The sequence below is a fragment of the Cnephaeus nilssonii genome, assembly GCF_951640355.1.
Source record: "Cnephaeus nilssonii genome assembly, chromosome: 5".
Classification (NCBI taxonomy): Eukaryota; Metazoa; Chordata; class Mammalia; order Chiroptera; family Vespertilionidae; genus Cnephaeus; species Cnephaeus nilssonii.
Window position 1 is genome coordinate 72,163,811 of NC_137076.1, and position 12,827 is coordinate 72,176,637.

At 50.8% G+C, this 12,827-nt stretch overlaps 1 protein-coding gene across 6 annotated transcripts in view; it reads right to left on the reverse strand.

Moving 5' to 3' along the window:
* Positions 1 to 12,827, reverse strand: part of SMURF1 (SMAD specific E3 ubiquitin protein ligase 1) — an 83,870-nt gene that overhangs the window by 3,613 nt on the left and 67,430 nt on the right. For 4 of the 6 annotated variants that reach the window (XM_079773225.1, XM_079773222.1, XM_079773220.1 and 1 more), the window contains 7 exons: positions 11,811 to 11,914; positions 8,241 to 8,355; positions 6,921 to 7,099; positions 5,037 to 5,174; positions 3,900 to 4,020; positions 2,718 to 2,919; positions 1,201 to 1,285 (listed from right to left, as the gene is read on the reverse strand). In XM_079773225.1, the coding sequence (XP_079629351.1) occupies positions 1,201 to 1,285; positions 2,718 to 2,919; positions 3,900 to 4,020; positions 5,037 to 5,174; positions 6,921 to 7,099; positions 8,241 to 8,355; positions 11,811 to 11,914 (944 nt within the window). The remainder of the gene's footprint in view (positions 1 to 1,200; positions 1,286 to 2,717; positions 2,920 to 3,899; positions 4,021 to 5,036; positions 5,175 to 6,920; positions 7,100 to 8,240; positions 8,356 to 11,810; positions 11,915 to 12,827) is intronic. The other 2 variants (XM_079773224.1, XM_079773221.1) reach the window with 1 other exon arrangement.

The following is a 12,827-nucleotide window of genomic DNA, read 5'->3' on the forward strand; positions in this document are numbered from 1 at the left end:
AAAACCAAAGCAAAACTAAGTAACTATTTCCTGGGGATATCAGGACAAAGCTATCAAACTGGTCCTATTTGCTGTCTGTCGTGGGGAGGAATGAGGCGGTGCCAGGACGCCACCTTTGCAGATCAGCCGTGGCTGGCAGCCACACAGGTCACCACTAACGACCTGCTGCACGTCTGCTCCTCGGTGACGACGGAGCCCCCGACGGGCCGTCTGGAAAATTCCCTGCAAAACTATTAAATGTCAAATGTCTGACGGATCAAATGAGTCTTACATTTCTAACTCAGTATTTCTATGGGAAGTCCATTTCCAATGTTTGTGGAAAGAAAGAAAAAAAGACGCCTCCGAAGTAGCTATTATCTCAACAAATAAAAAATACAAACGGTGACCCAGAGGACACAGTGGCCTGTTGAATCACTAAGGGCCAAGAACTGAGGATGGTTTTTGTCAAGAGAGAGTCCGGTGGGTGGTGTCGCAGCCTTTCTTTGGGAGCTTTAGCGTCAGATTTCTCACACCCGTTTCACTCCAAGCACTGAACTAACTGTTACAGGGAATGCATCCGAGGAGGAGCGTGGCCTTGGTGCGTGCACCGCGCCGTCCTGCCACCCGCCCGGGGCTCGGCGCCCTCAGTCCTGGCAGCGCCTCACAGCTCTCAGCACACCACGGACCCTGCCCGAAGGCACGGGCTGTCACCGGCACCTGAACCCACATCCTGGGGCTCCCAGTCCCGATCCTGCCAGCACGTAACAAGGCATCGACATGTGGGACTGGTTCTGACCTAGAGGTGGCTGTTCCTTTGATTTTAAACCACAAAGGAAAGAACCCCTTACAGGTAAGGCTCATGTTGAGGTTACAGTTTTCAGTAGCAGGTGCATCGTCACGGGCAGAGCTCTGAGCGGGAAATGGGGCCCCAGGAAGGTCAGCCAAGGGAAGACCAGTGAGTCCAACTTAAAGACTGCACTCGCCCTGCTGACGGCACACGTGTGCACACGCACACATGCAGCGAGACCCAGGGAAGCCAGACGGGAGCCCATCTCACGACAGAACTGGTCTCCGGAAGAGACTTCCGATGACCCTCGCAGGTGGCTGCTGCCAAGTGCTCGTCCCACTGCCCGCCGTCCCACTGCCCGCGGTGCCTGGGACCCGGCACAGAGCCAGCGCTGCGTGTACCGTAAGGCACAGGTGAGAGCGAGCTGTCCTTACCAGGTGTGGGCCTTCGGAAGGTTGTCTGTGTTGGCGTCGATGAGGTGGATGGTGAACAGCCGGGGCCCTGCGGCGCCTGTAGAACCTTACAGACAACATTCTAGTTACTGCGCTTCAGAGGCTGAGCCTGGACCCCGCCGCCCCAGGCAACTGCCGGCCACCCCGCGACTAACGCCAGGCGTTTAGAAAACCCCAGGCACAGAGCAAAGCCTGGGGAGAGCCCCCGACGCCCCAGGGGGTATTGGAAGGGAACCGTCCTAAACCACCAGGGATTCCCTTTCCACAGAAATGGTCAGCGAGCAGGCCCGGCCGGCAGAGGGCAGCAGTGTGTGAGGAGAGCGGGACAGGCAGCCAGGGGAGCTGCCAGCAGAGGGCAGCAGTGTGTGAGGAGAGCAGGACACGCAGCCAGGGGAGCTGCGGCAGAGAGCAGCAGTGTGTGAGGAGAGCGGGACAGGCAGCCAGGGGAGCTGCGGCAGAGGGCAGAGGGCAGAGGGCAGAGGGCAGAGGTAGGTGGAGAAAGGAACAGACACGCTGCCTGGGACCTACGCCCCGGGAACGGAAGTAACTGCTCTCACTCAGAAATCCGTAAAATAGGGAAAGTGCAGAGAATGTTTTATAAATGGAATATATCTGCTGTCACTATTAATATGCCAAGGTCAATTTTCTAAACTTTATCATATTCTTTACCTTAATCCTTCTGGCTATCGGGTTATCAAGTGACAAAAATCTAAAATCATACCAATCCCAGGGACAGCCTGCGAGGACCCTCCCCGTTGCTCGGGCTGACCACGAGCCCCCCAACCTCCTCCCGAGGCACAGACCCCTCGGTCCACAGCCGCCTCCTCCCTCCATCCGCGGCCACTCAGACGGGGAGAACGGGAGCCTCCCAGAGCAGCGCACGTGTGCCGCTCAGGAAGCCGGGGCCGGGACCCCGGAGCTAACGACCCCGTGGCGCTCGGTCTGCTGGTGCGTGGGCCAGGCCCTCGCTCCTGTCCCCTAATGAATCCGTCCTACACTTCTAAAGCGCCCTCTTTCCCCCAAACCCATTCTTTGTGCCCTCCCTCTGCCAGTCAGTTCTGTAGGGGACGGGGGGGGGGGGGGGGGGGGGGGCATCGGGCTCCTCGGGGCCGTCCTGGCTCAGTCACGCCCTCTCAGCCCTGGGTGGGTGCTGCCGCCCACAGACCTGGGCCCGCGGGCCGCCCACCAGCGGAGTGCCGGGCTTGCGGGGACCGGGCAGGGTGAGAGCTGGGCTTTGTTTTGCGGACAGCCTCTCCTGCTCTTTCTGGGTGTGCTCTTTCAGCGTGGGGCAGGACAGCAGACAGACGGCAACCAAGAGCCCGCCCCCGGGAGAGAGTGCCCCTTGGCGGGTGGGCCCTCGGCCGGGCTGACCGCTGGCTGTGAGCCCGCAGGTCACAGCGCTCCCAGGAGGCAGTCCAGGAAGCCAACCCCTCCACACTCCGGTCTCCCACACGCCTGTGCCCACGTGCTGCCACTGGCCCCGCCTCCACGTCAGTCACCTTGCAAAGCCTTGAAGCCTTGGAGGGGGACGCGGGTGGACCCCGTCACGAACTGCAGGAGCCGGGCCCTCCTCTCCTCGTCAAAGGTCTCCACCGCCTGCCAGAACCACCTGACGATGTTGCTGTCGGCCGCGCAGTGCTTCAGCCGCGTGTTGGACTTCCAGTCGCTCAGGTCTATCTTGTCCAGGCCGCCGATGATCAGCTGGGAAGGGTCAGAGGTGGTCATTTCTAACTGTACAGCCGGCGCCATGACAGGCCTCCCCGGTCCCAGCACAGGAAAGGAGTTAAAGTTGGTTCCCAGTGCAAAGAAGCAACCATGACCAAATAAAGCAGACACAGTTAGACAAGAACAGAGGTAGACCAACAGGATGCCCCAAGCACAGCGCTCCTGCCACGACCGGCTGGTCTCCAAGCCCCGGGACCACCTGGCGGCTCCTGAGGGCGCTCCCCCCCGGCCTGTGGGGCTGGTTCTGCGCTGCCCGGGGGAGAACGCGGGGAGCAAGAACCACTGGCAAGACTGCCCGGAGCTGAGTGCAGGATGGGCCACGTCCCAGCGACCCTCAGGCAATGACACGGGGAGCTGAAGCCCGAGAGGGGCTGGAGCGAGGGTGTGTGCGGTTCTGCCACTCGCTTAAAAGGTCCTCTCCGCAGCTGCTCCGCCAGGAGGCTGCCCCCTGCACCGCACTGGGCGGAGGTGAGGACCACTGTAAAGCCTGGAGCCATTTGGCACCAAACAGATGGGTAAGAGATGAATGCCTTGCTGTGTTCAAGTACATGAAGTACGAGTAGAAGACAGTAAACTGTGGTCTAAGTCTAGTAACAGCAGAATAAAAACAGAAAGCTGACGTGCGGGAGAAGCTGGCGGCAACGAGACAGCTTCCTGGCTCTGAGGGGACGCCCGGCTCAGGAGGGCTAGGACTCTTCCTGCTACAGACCTGAGACCGGAGAAGCCACAGAGCACCTTGAACAGGCCCCAGGCGGCCGACTCCCTGCCGCCATGTAGACACCTGGCCTTCTCCTAACCGGCTCAGACATCCTCCATGCCCCTCTCGTGCCAGCCCTGTGTTCCCCCGGGAGCCCCCACACTCCAGTGCGGCCTCACTCTGCAGCAGGGTGCAAACCAACACACGGGCCCCCCCTGCGCCGTCAGCCCTGCCCTGGCCCAGCGAGGGGAGCACGCACCTCTAGCTCCTTCTGGTCAAAGGGCTTCAGTAAGTGCTGAGGAATGAGCTCATTAAACCCCTTCTGGAGAGCCAAGAACTGGGCTTCGATTCCTCTCATAAATCTCCAATTTACGTATAACCTGGAAGAAAAAGGCACAGGTTGGAAGCAATACCAATGGTTCATGAAAAACGTTCCTCCAGGAGCAGGTTCTGACATCTGCTGTCTCACACCTTGCCACCTGGCCGCCCTGACACCGCCAGATGGAAGCCCAGACCTACGTTACAGGCCTGGTACTGCTGCTTCATTGCTAGAACAGCAGTAGGATTCACCCTGGCCCGTTCCAGCAACGGGCACAATTTGAAAGTACACTTGAACATAAAGTGCAGGATGCGCCCATCGGGAGCCGCCAGGTGGTCCCGGGGTTGGAACTAAACACCAGTCTGACAGCTGGAGCACACAGAGATACCCATGTTGCTATTTTTTTGTCAATCCTCACCTGAGGACATTTTTTCCATTGATTTTTAGAGGAAGGGGGGAGGGATAGCTATATCATATATCCCTATCTATCTACCTACCTATGAGAGAGAGAGAAGCATTGATGTGAGAGAGACACATCGATTGGTTGCCTCCCGCATGCACCCAGAGCAGGGCCAGGGATCAAACCTGCATCCCAGGTGTCCCTGACTGGGAATTGAACCTGTGACCCTTCGGTGCATGGGCTGACGCTCTAACCACTGAGAAACACTGGCCAGAGCAAGATGTCCCAGTTTCTAAGCTGCCACTAGTGGTTTATTTGCCTGAAGCGGTGGGAGAACAGACTACAATGAGGAGACTTCTTGGAGACGGATCTCAGGGACGGCTGGGCTTCCTCCTCTCTCCACACAAGGCCTGGGTGGTGGCCTCACAGTCCTTCCCTCTGGGGTTCTGGGGTCATTACTCTCCCGTCACCAGGACGCCCCAGGAAGAGCTCCTACTGCCGAACCCCACGTTTGGGAAGTCTCTTCTATACCGTGATTCTGATCACAGAGCTGGCGGGACAGCAAACCTCACGCAGCAAAGGAGCCTCCACAGGCCAGACATGAACCCAGCCACGCCCAGGACGGTCCGGGCGCCTGGGTGCCCCACCGGCGACCCCCCGGGCCCCCAGAACATTACCGGACGTATTCTTTCTTGTTCTCCTCTGTGACAGGGACGTTTCTGCCGTTGGGCTTCAGCTCGTGCTGAAGAATCCTCCCGAACGCGCTGTGCTCCACACAGAAAGTGTGGTCCAGCACGGGGGTGATGTCGTTCTCTCTGTCAGGACAGGGGACGGATGTCAGTCAGACCTTCGCTAACGTTCAGGGAGCAGCTGGGAGAGGGCGTCACTGCTGCCAGGCCGGGGGCGTGCTCGAGGAGGGCAGCTCCGGCTCCAGAGGTGTCCTCGACTCTCACCCCCGGGGCGGGGGGGGGGGGGGGGCGGGTGGTGGGCAGCACTACCAGCCTATGACGTTACGGGGCACCTGGTTGCCTTAGAAACTGCGTCTATGAGCAGGAAGGAGTCATAAAGGGGAAACCCGCCCGCAGGAAGCCACTCCACCAACACTGTCCCCCTTTAAGGCAGCCTTTTCAAGCTCATCAGGTCAAAGCAGCACTTGAAAGTTAAGACTGGCCCCTAGTCTGCCGCATTTCCTGAAACGGAGTGAAAGCCCTCCTACAGGAGGAAGCCTGGCCCCCACACTGTCCCTTTCGAGATGACGCGTACACGAGGCTGACGACGCAGGAAGGAGCTCCTGCGAGAGGCCCGACTCCTGTCAGCTGTCAGCATCTCCCTTTGCCAGAGCCTGGCTCTGTCCCTCCTTCCAGTGAAACTGGCTGGAGGACACCTGTGGTTTACCCTGTACCTGTGCCTGTTGCTTTTAAGAGAGTGTTTAGGGTAATTCTAAAACAAGGTGACTAAATATTAATTTTGTTTTGATACTTTCTCCTATCAAAGAATTTGATACAAGATACTTTGATCTAATTTTGTTTTTGATACTTTCCCTCTAGAGATCAACTGGTGACACCTTAGAGTGTCAAAAATCAACCAACCAACCGGGGAAGCTCAGATGGTTAGAGCCGTGGTCGGCAAACTGCGGCTCGTGAGCCACATGCAGCAATTTGGCCCCTTGAATGTGGCTCTTCCACAAAAATACCACGGCCTGGGCGAGTCTATTTTGAAGAAGTGGCGTTAGAAGAAGTTTAAGTTTAAAAAATTGGGCTCTCAAAAGAAATTTCAATCGTTGTGCTGTTGATATTTGGCTCTGTTGACTAATGAGTTTGCCGACCACTGGGTTAGAGCATTGTCCCGATACACCAAGGTTGCAGGTTTGATCCCCGGTCAGGGCACATACAAGAATCAACCAATGGATGCATCAATAAGTGGAACAACAAATTGACGTTTCTCTCTCTCTCCCCCTCCTACCCTTCCTCTCTCACTAAAATCAATCAATAAAAAAACCCAACAATCCCAAACCACCACCAGGCCTGGGGATTAATATTTGTTATATGTTAATAATTCAAGGAAATAAACTAGTTCATGAAAAGAAACTGGCCAAACATCAATGAGGAAAATAAGTTAATTAAGTATTGTTTTTGTTTTTTGTTAAATCTATTTTTATATTTCTGTGTTGTTTTTTAAATCCTCACTTGAGGACATGCTTAGAGAGAAGAAGGGGGAGGGGGAGAGGGAGAGAGAGAGAGAAACATTGATCAGTAGCCTTCCGTATTCTTCCTACCAGGGATCAAGCCTGAAAACTGGGCATGTGCCCTGACCTGGAATGGAACCAGCAACCTTTTGGTGCACTAGATGGCACTCAACTAACTGAACCACACTAGCTGGGCTACTTTTATATTTCTGGTCATAAAACAATAGTTTATTTCTCTTCTCAAATTTCACACCCATCCCCAAAATACACACACACACACACACACACACTCACATACACATATGTATTGGGCGTACACTAAGACAAGTGGTTATATATGAATGCTCAATGAACTGAACAGTGAGTCAATACTTACAGAATCCACACTAAGCTCTTATGTAGTTCTGGGTCCACCGATTCCAAATCAGAGAGCTGGATGGGTTTTCCCAGTAGCTGCTTATAGAAGGGGACTGTGAAACCCCCATTTATGTAGTGTCCATGGAACACAGCCAGACCCATGATCCGACCAACAAAATGGAAATAAGACAAATGGTCCTGTAGGGGGCACCAGAGAACATAAATTCGTTTAAAAAGAGTCCTGGAGAGTATCCTGTGATTGCTCCAGCTTCTTGGAGAACTGTCCCACAGGCAACAACACCGGGTCAGGGGCTCCCAGGCTGTGCTCGTGGCCAAATGAAGACGGCTGCCTGGTTAGTCAAAACCGAGAGCACATCTTTTGTATAGATCGCTGGAACATTTTATTTGCTCTTAGTTCAAACACATTTCCTCAGAATTGCCACATGATCTGTGGGACCCAGTGCAAGATGAAAATGCAGAGCCCCTTATTAAAATATATTAAGCATTCCAACACGGCAACAGCAGAGACTCAAACCAAGCATGGGTCCTCCTGTGAGCAGGCTCTGAGCGCTACACTTCTTCCCACCGAACCAGAGAAATAAAGAGCAAAGGCCACTCCCCCTCTTCCTCTGCCATGTCGCCGCAGACACACAAAAAGTAAGAAAAACAAAGGAACACAGAGGAAAGGAAGGATGGATAACCCAAGTAAAAGAACCATTTTAAAACCAGAGCGGTCTGGTTTTTAACTAAAAAGGGAACCTCACATTTCTACGTTCAGGTTGGAATTATACTCAGATAATTAGTCAACACTTAGTTTCCATGTTGGTAAAAGGCTGTCACACCGATGCATGCAGAGTGGCGCTGGCCCAGGACTCCGCGTGGGGGCTGTGCGCGTGGTGGCGCTGAGGCAGGATGCGGCCCCACAGGAGAGGCCACCCTGGAGTCGGCCACTCTTCTCTAAAACAAGAACTAAGGGTGTTAGCACCGGTGCCCAAAAGGCCACTTATGGGAATGTTCCAACTTTGACTGGAAGGAGGAGACTTCGTAACCCACTTCTCAGAACGATACTGCCAACAAATGCGCCCTCCAATGGCAATAAAGTGCTGAGTATACCAGCAACTCAGTCCCTCTTGGCCTTGAAAACAGCACACCCAGTGGTCCCAGCCATACAAGCACAGGATTGAAATCACCCATCTTAATCCAGTTCTCACTCTACCTTTTATTACCACAGAACTTGAGTAAGACTACAGTGAATAAATCCAAAATTGAGATGGAAATGAAAATCCATTCTAAAAATTCCCCAACTTAATGCCCTGCTTATTCACTCATTAATACTTACAGGGTTGATGGACGAATCTGGGTTGATTTGCAACATGTAAATGTTGTCCGTAGAATATTGGAAGAGCCCATAATATGGATTCAGCATTTCATGGCACAATAAATAAAGCCACTCCCTAGGGATAAAAGCAACAACAACAGACACCAAAACATGTTATTGTAAACTATTTTTAGATCATAACAAAAGGACTGAACCTCTAGAGGCCAAAACTGGTACAATACCTGGCTGTGAGAATGTGACCTGTAAGATTGGGAAAACAAGCCTAAAGAAGTAAACACTTGTTCTGGTAGTATCGGAAATGGCTTTTCTGGCCCAAATGCCAACTACTCTGAAAGAACTGTGGTTGACACACCCTGTAGAGAAGGTGACCTGAAGGACGTGTGCCGGCCTAAACTGTGGCCCCCAAAATGCCACATCTGAATTCCAGCATCTTCCATAGCAACAGAAACCCTGAGATAGAATTAAATCGAGGACGCTGAGATGGGACTACATTAAAGGAATGACTATCACCTTACAAGTCCGGTCTTTGCAGCTGTTCACTGGCCAATGTTCCTGGCCCTCAGCTGAGGGTTTCTCTGCTGCTCTGCAAAGATCAGGGCCTCCGGTGATGGCGTTGTTAATGGTGCGGTGATAACGGACAGAAGTGCAGTAAAGAGGAGTATGATCCTATTTGTATTTAAAAAGTGTGTGTACATACCCACACGCACACACAAAGCACAGATGTATATGCAGAGCACAGGAAGGCAGGAAGGGCTTATACCAGCCGGGGACAGTGGTTGACCTGAGAATTAGCATTCTGGGGCATTTTCATTTCTTGTGCTTTCTAGTTTCTAAATTTCTGATCAATTGTAACATGTAATAACATTTATATAAGGATAAAATATGTCACAACTTAGAGAGGCAGGGATTGTTTAAGACTGTCTTTTCCCCTTCATAAGTTTATATTGAATTCTTTTTTTTTTGCATAAACATTTACCATGTTTATAATCTTAAAAACTAAAAATCTGGATGGGGTGTATAAGAATGAATTATTCTCTGAATTCCTTGATGTTTGAATTATTTTGCTATGAAAAACTAATCAAAATTTAAAGAGCACTCTAAATAGAAGCTGTATGATTTGCTACGACTGGGCTGTGAGAAGCCCAGGTGTGGGGAACCTTCTACAAACACCTGTGGCACTTCTACACACACAGCCTTTTATTCTTTCTATTCAAACTCCTTTCAAATAGACACATCTCATTAAGATAGCAGCCCCAACTTTTATTCTGGAAGTCTTTACTCTTTCAAATAGAAAAGACAGACAATTGAGAAAGACTAGGAAAGGATAAGCACAAATGCAAATCATCTAAGAGAATGGTGAGAATCCATAAAGACAGCCAAGCCAAAACAAAGCTAATGTATCGAACTCCGAAGAACAGAAAGCAACTGCCAGGAGGATGAGACTCCAAATCTTGTAAAGTCTCTTGACTAGAAAGGCAAAACTTCCCAACACTGATTCATCCCAAAGTTTGGGAGTTTGGGTTTGAGAAGAATCTTTTTCATAAAAACCAGGGACCTGCAACCGTCTAGACAGGAAGTGATTAAAATACAAGCAAACATTCTGACCAAGCCATGGACAAGGGAAAGAGGCATACTAGGAATGTTCTGGAAGTGGGAGGGGAAAAGCAATACAGGAAGAAGAGAGACAACAGCAATGGTTCAGAACCAAACACTGGGAAAATGAGTATAGACTGATTCTCAGTGAGGAGATGATGAATACACACACATGCATACACACACACACACACACACGTGGTTTTGTGGTAGGCAGTTAGACAGACATGAGCAGAGCAAGGACAATGGGTCAGGTACAGAAGGTCACCAGGGTGAAAAGTGCAGGTGCCTAGCAAAGGACAATTGTAGGGTGGGACCTCGTCCCCAGGATGACCTTTCCTCCCCTAGCACAGTAGTCGGCAAACTGTGGTTCGCGAGCCACATGCGGCTCTTTGGCCCCTTGAGTGTGGCTCTTTCACAAAATACCACATGCAGGCGTGCACGTACAGTGCAATTGAAACTTCATGGCCCATTCGCAGAAGTCAGTTTTCGGCTCTCAAAAGAAATTTCAGTCGTTGTACTGTTGATATCTGGCTCTGTTGACAAATGAGTTTGCCGACCACTGACCTAGCATATGGCTGGTTTGGACCCCCTGACCTTTCTCCCCTAGAGATAACATCTAGGCCTCAGCTCCAGGCCCAGAAAAGCAGCACAACCAGACCAGCAACACCACTGCTAACCTCAGGACCAGCTGCACTGACCCCCTACCCTGGTGCTGGCCAATCAATCAGTGGAGACCTAAACCTGAATGGACACACCTGGAAAGCTGCTGAATAGTCAGTCTATTATGAGCCCCTGGGACCTCCCCTAAACTCTCCACCCCACCATGAAAACCCTTAGGACAGAGGATCCAGCATGCTCTCGCCTTTTCCTCCCCGACCCCAGGCTCCGTACCATTGCCTTCCTCACTTACAAGCTCCGCAGGCCCTTCCGTTGCCTCTATACCTTGTTTCCTGAGCCCATCTCTCCTATGAATTACTTCTACCACCGCTGTGATTTTATAAATAAATGTTCTTATAGTTTGGGTCTTGGCTCTGAATTCTTTCCTAGCCAGAACTCAAGTACCGAAGTTGCCACGGGTCTAACAACCAGTGCCTTCCTGTGCCTACAATAGTTTCCATCTCTCCTTCATGTCTAGATGGGTATGATCCCATCTGGACCCAAGGAAGAATCCAAGGGGTGAAACTGCAACATGAGATCAAACTGGAGGCGGCAGAGCAAGGGTTCACACCCACCTCCCCTCAAGCACCGTGTTACTCAAGGGAGCCACACAAAGCTAGCTCCATGCGGGAGACTTGGCAACTGGAAAAGGCGGAAGAGAACTACCAACCAAACCAAGCTATTCACACGTGTGCCTAGGAATACAGAATACCAGCCATGTAAAGAAATAATGGTAAACTGACAGTCTGAGGGACTGAACTCTTGAGACTATAAGGGAAATAGCACAAAGTGGAAGCAGTCAGACCTGCATTGTTAGGACAGGTAGGAAGGACTGAGAAGGAAGGTTCTCACCTGGAAAGGGGAGTGGAAGCCTAAGCCTCTTGCCAGGAAATGGAATTAGTGCTATCAAAGCCAACAGAAGTTACACTGGCCAAAAGAAAGATGGTTTCTAGATCGAGAAGAAACTTGGGCAATCTTGAAAAGTATCTCCTGTGGAGAGGCAGCACCCGGTGAGCTCAGGTGAGAAAATGCAGGCTTTCCTGCACCCCTGCCCCAGACAGATTCAGAACTGAGGGGGGAGGTGTGGTAAAGGAAGAGGTGATTCAGCCTGAGGAGCCGCCCCCTGAGCAGCCTTTGTCTGTGAGGCGGTGCGCTGAGGGGACTGCTCTGTGAGCGGTTTCTGCATTTCCGTGGGCTCTTCTTTCTGTTTGGTATTTCAGGTATGGAGTTTATTACTCTGTGGAATGCAGAACTGTGTTTTATTATAGCTATGCTGAAAAGCATGCAGCAGAAAGGGTGAATAAATTAGCCTCTCACCTCGCCACTCCACCATAATCCAAACCTTCTTCTCCACGAAATTTCACCATTAGTCGCTTTTTCAAGTCTTTTGGTCGCATCTTCATTATCTGGCGATAAGACTCCTATATATAAAAATTACAGTTTTAGAGAGAAGAACTTTTCTTAAAGTAATAAAAAGATGAAAGGTTATTGATAACTAGTGTTCTGGTGCACGGATTCATGCACATTGAAAGGAAATTAATTAGAAGAAGTATTTTAATATTGCTATTCGCCCTTTCTCTATAATAGAAGTGTCAACCAAATTCACGATCGACAATGACAGATTGAAACACACACATGCAATTGGCGCCAGTGAGAGCTTTATATGTATCGTGCATGCACAAGTCAACTTAGCCTTTTATATACATAGAATAAACTTGCTTAATTAGCTCTGCTTACTGATGTAGCTAAACTTTTCCCAGCCCAGTGAAGCACCCCAACTTCTCTTTTAGGTAATTTTCAGCAACAGAGCAGTAAATATCAAAACAAAGCAGATTATTATTGTAGATCACACAGGGAGAACAAAGGGTAAAATATTAAACTGCAGCAGTTTTTACTATATTCTGCACAGTGAGAAAACCTGAAGTCATTTTCAAGTTCTACCATTTCTTACTTCTTTTCAGTCGGGTCAAGTTTCTAAACTTTCTCAATCTCCATTTTCCGGCTAATGAAAAGAAAATAGGATTCTACTGAGTCTCCTATCTACCTACTCCAGGACTTCTGTGAGGATCAAATAAGATGAGGCATGTGAAAACGCTTCATAAACATTTGGTTAAAGTGTAAAATGTTCGCACCTGGCTATAAAGCAAGTCATATTTCTGGGCTGAAGAAACTCCAAGGAGGCTAGTTGCTAGGGAGAGGAAGCCGGGTGTTGCTATGTGATGTCATTACCCGGCACCCACAGTGACTATTTCTGGGCTGGGCTGGGTTGTGGGCCACATTTTGCACCATGGGGTCTTGGCAGCATCGGCTGCGATTTGGTGGGCTGTCACTCCG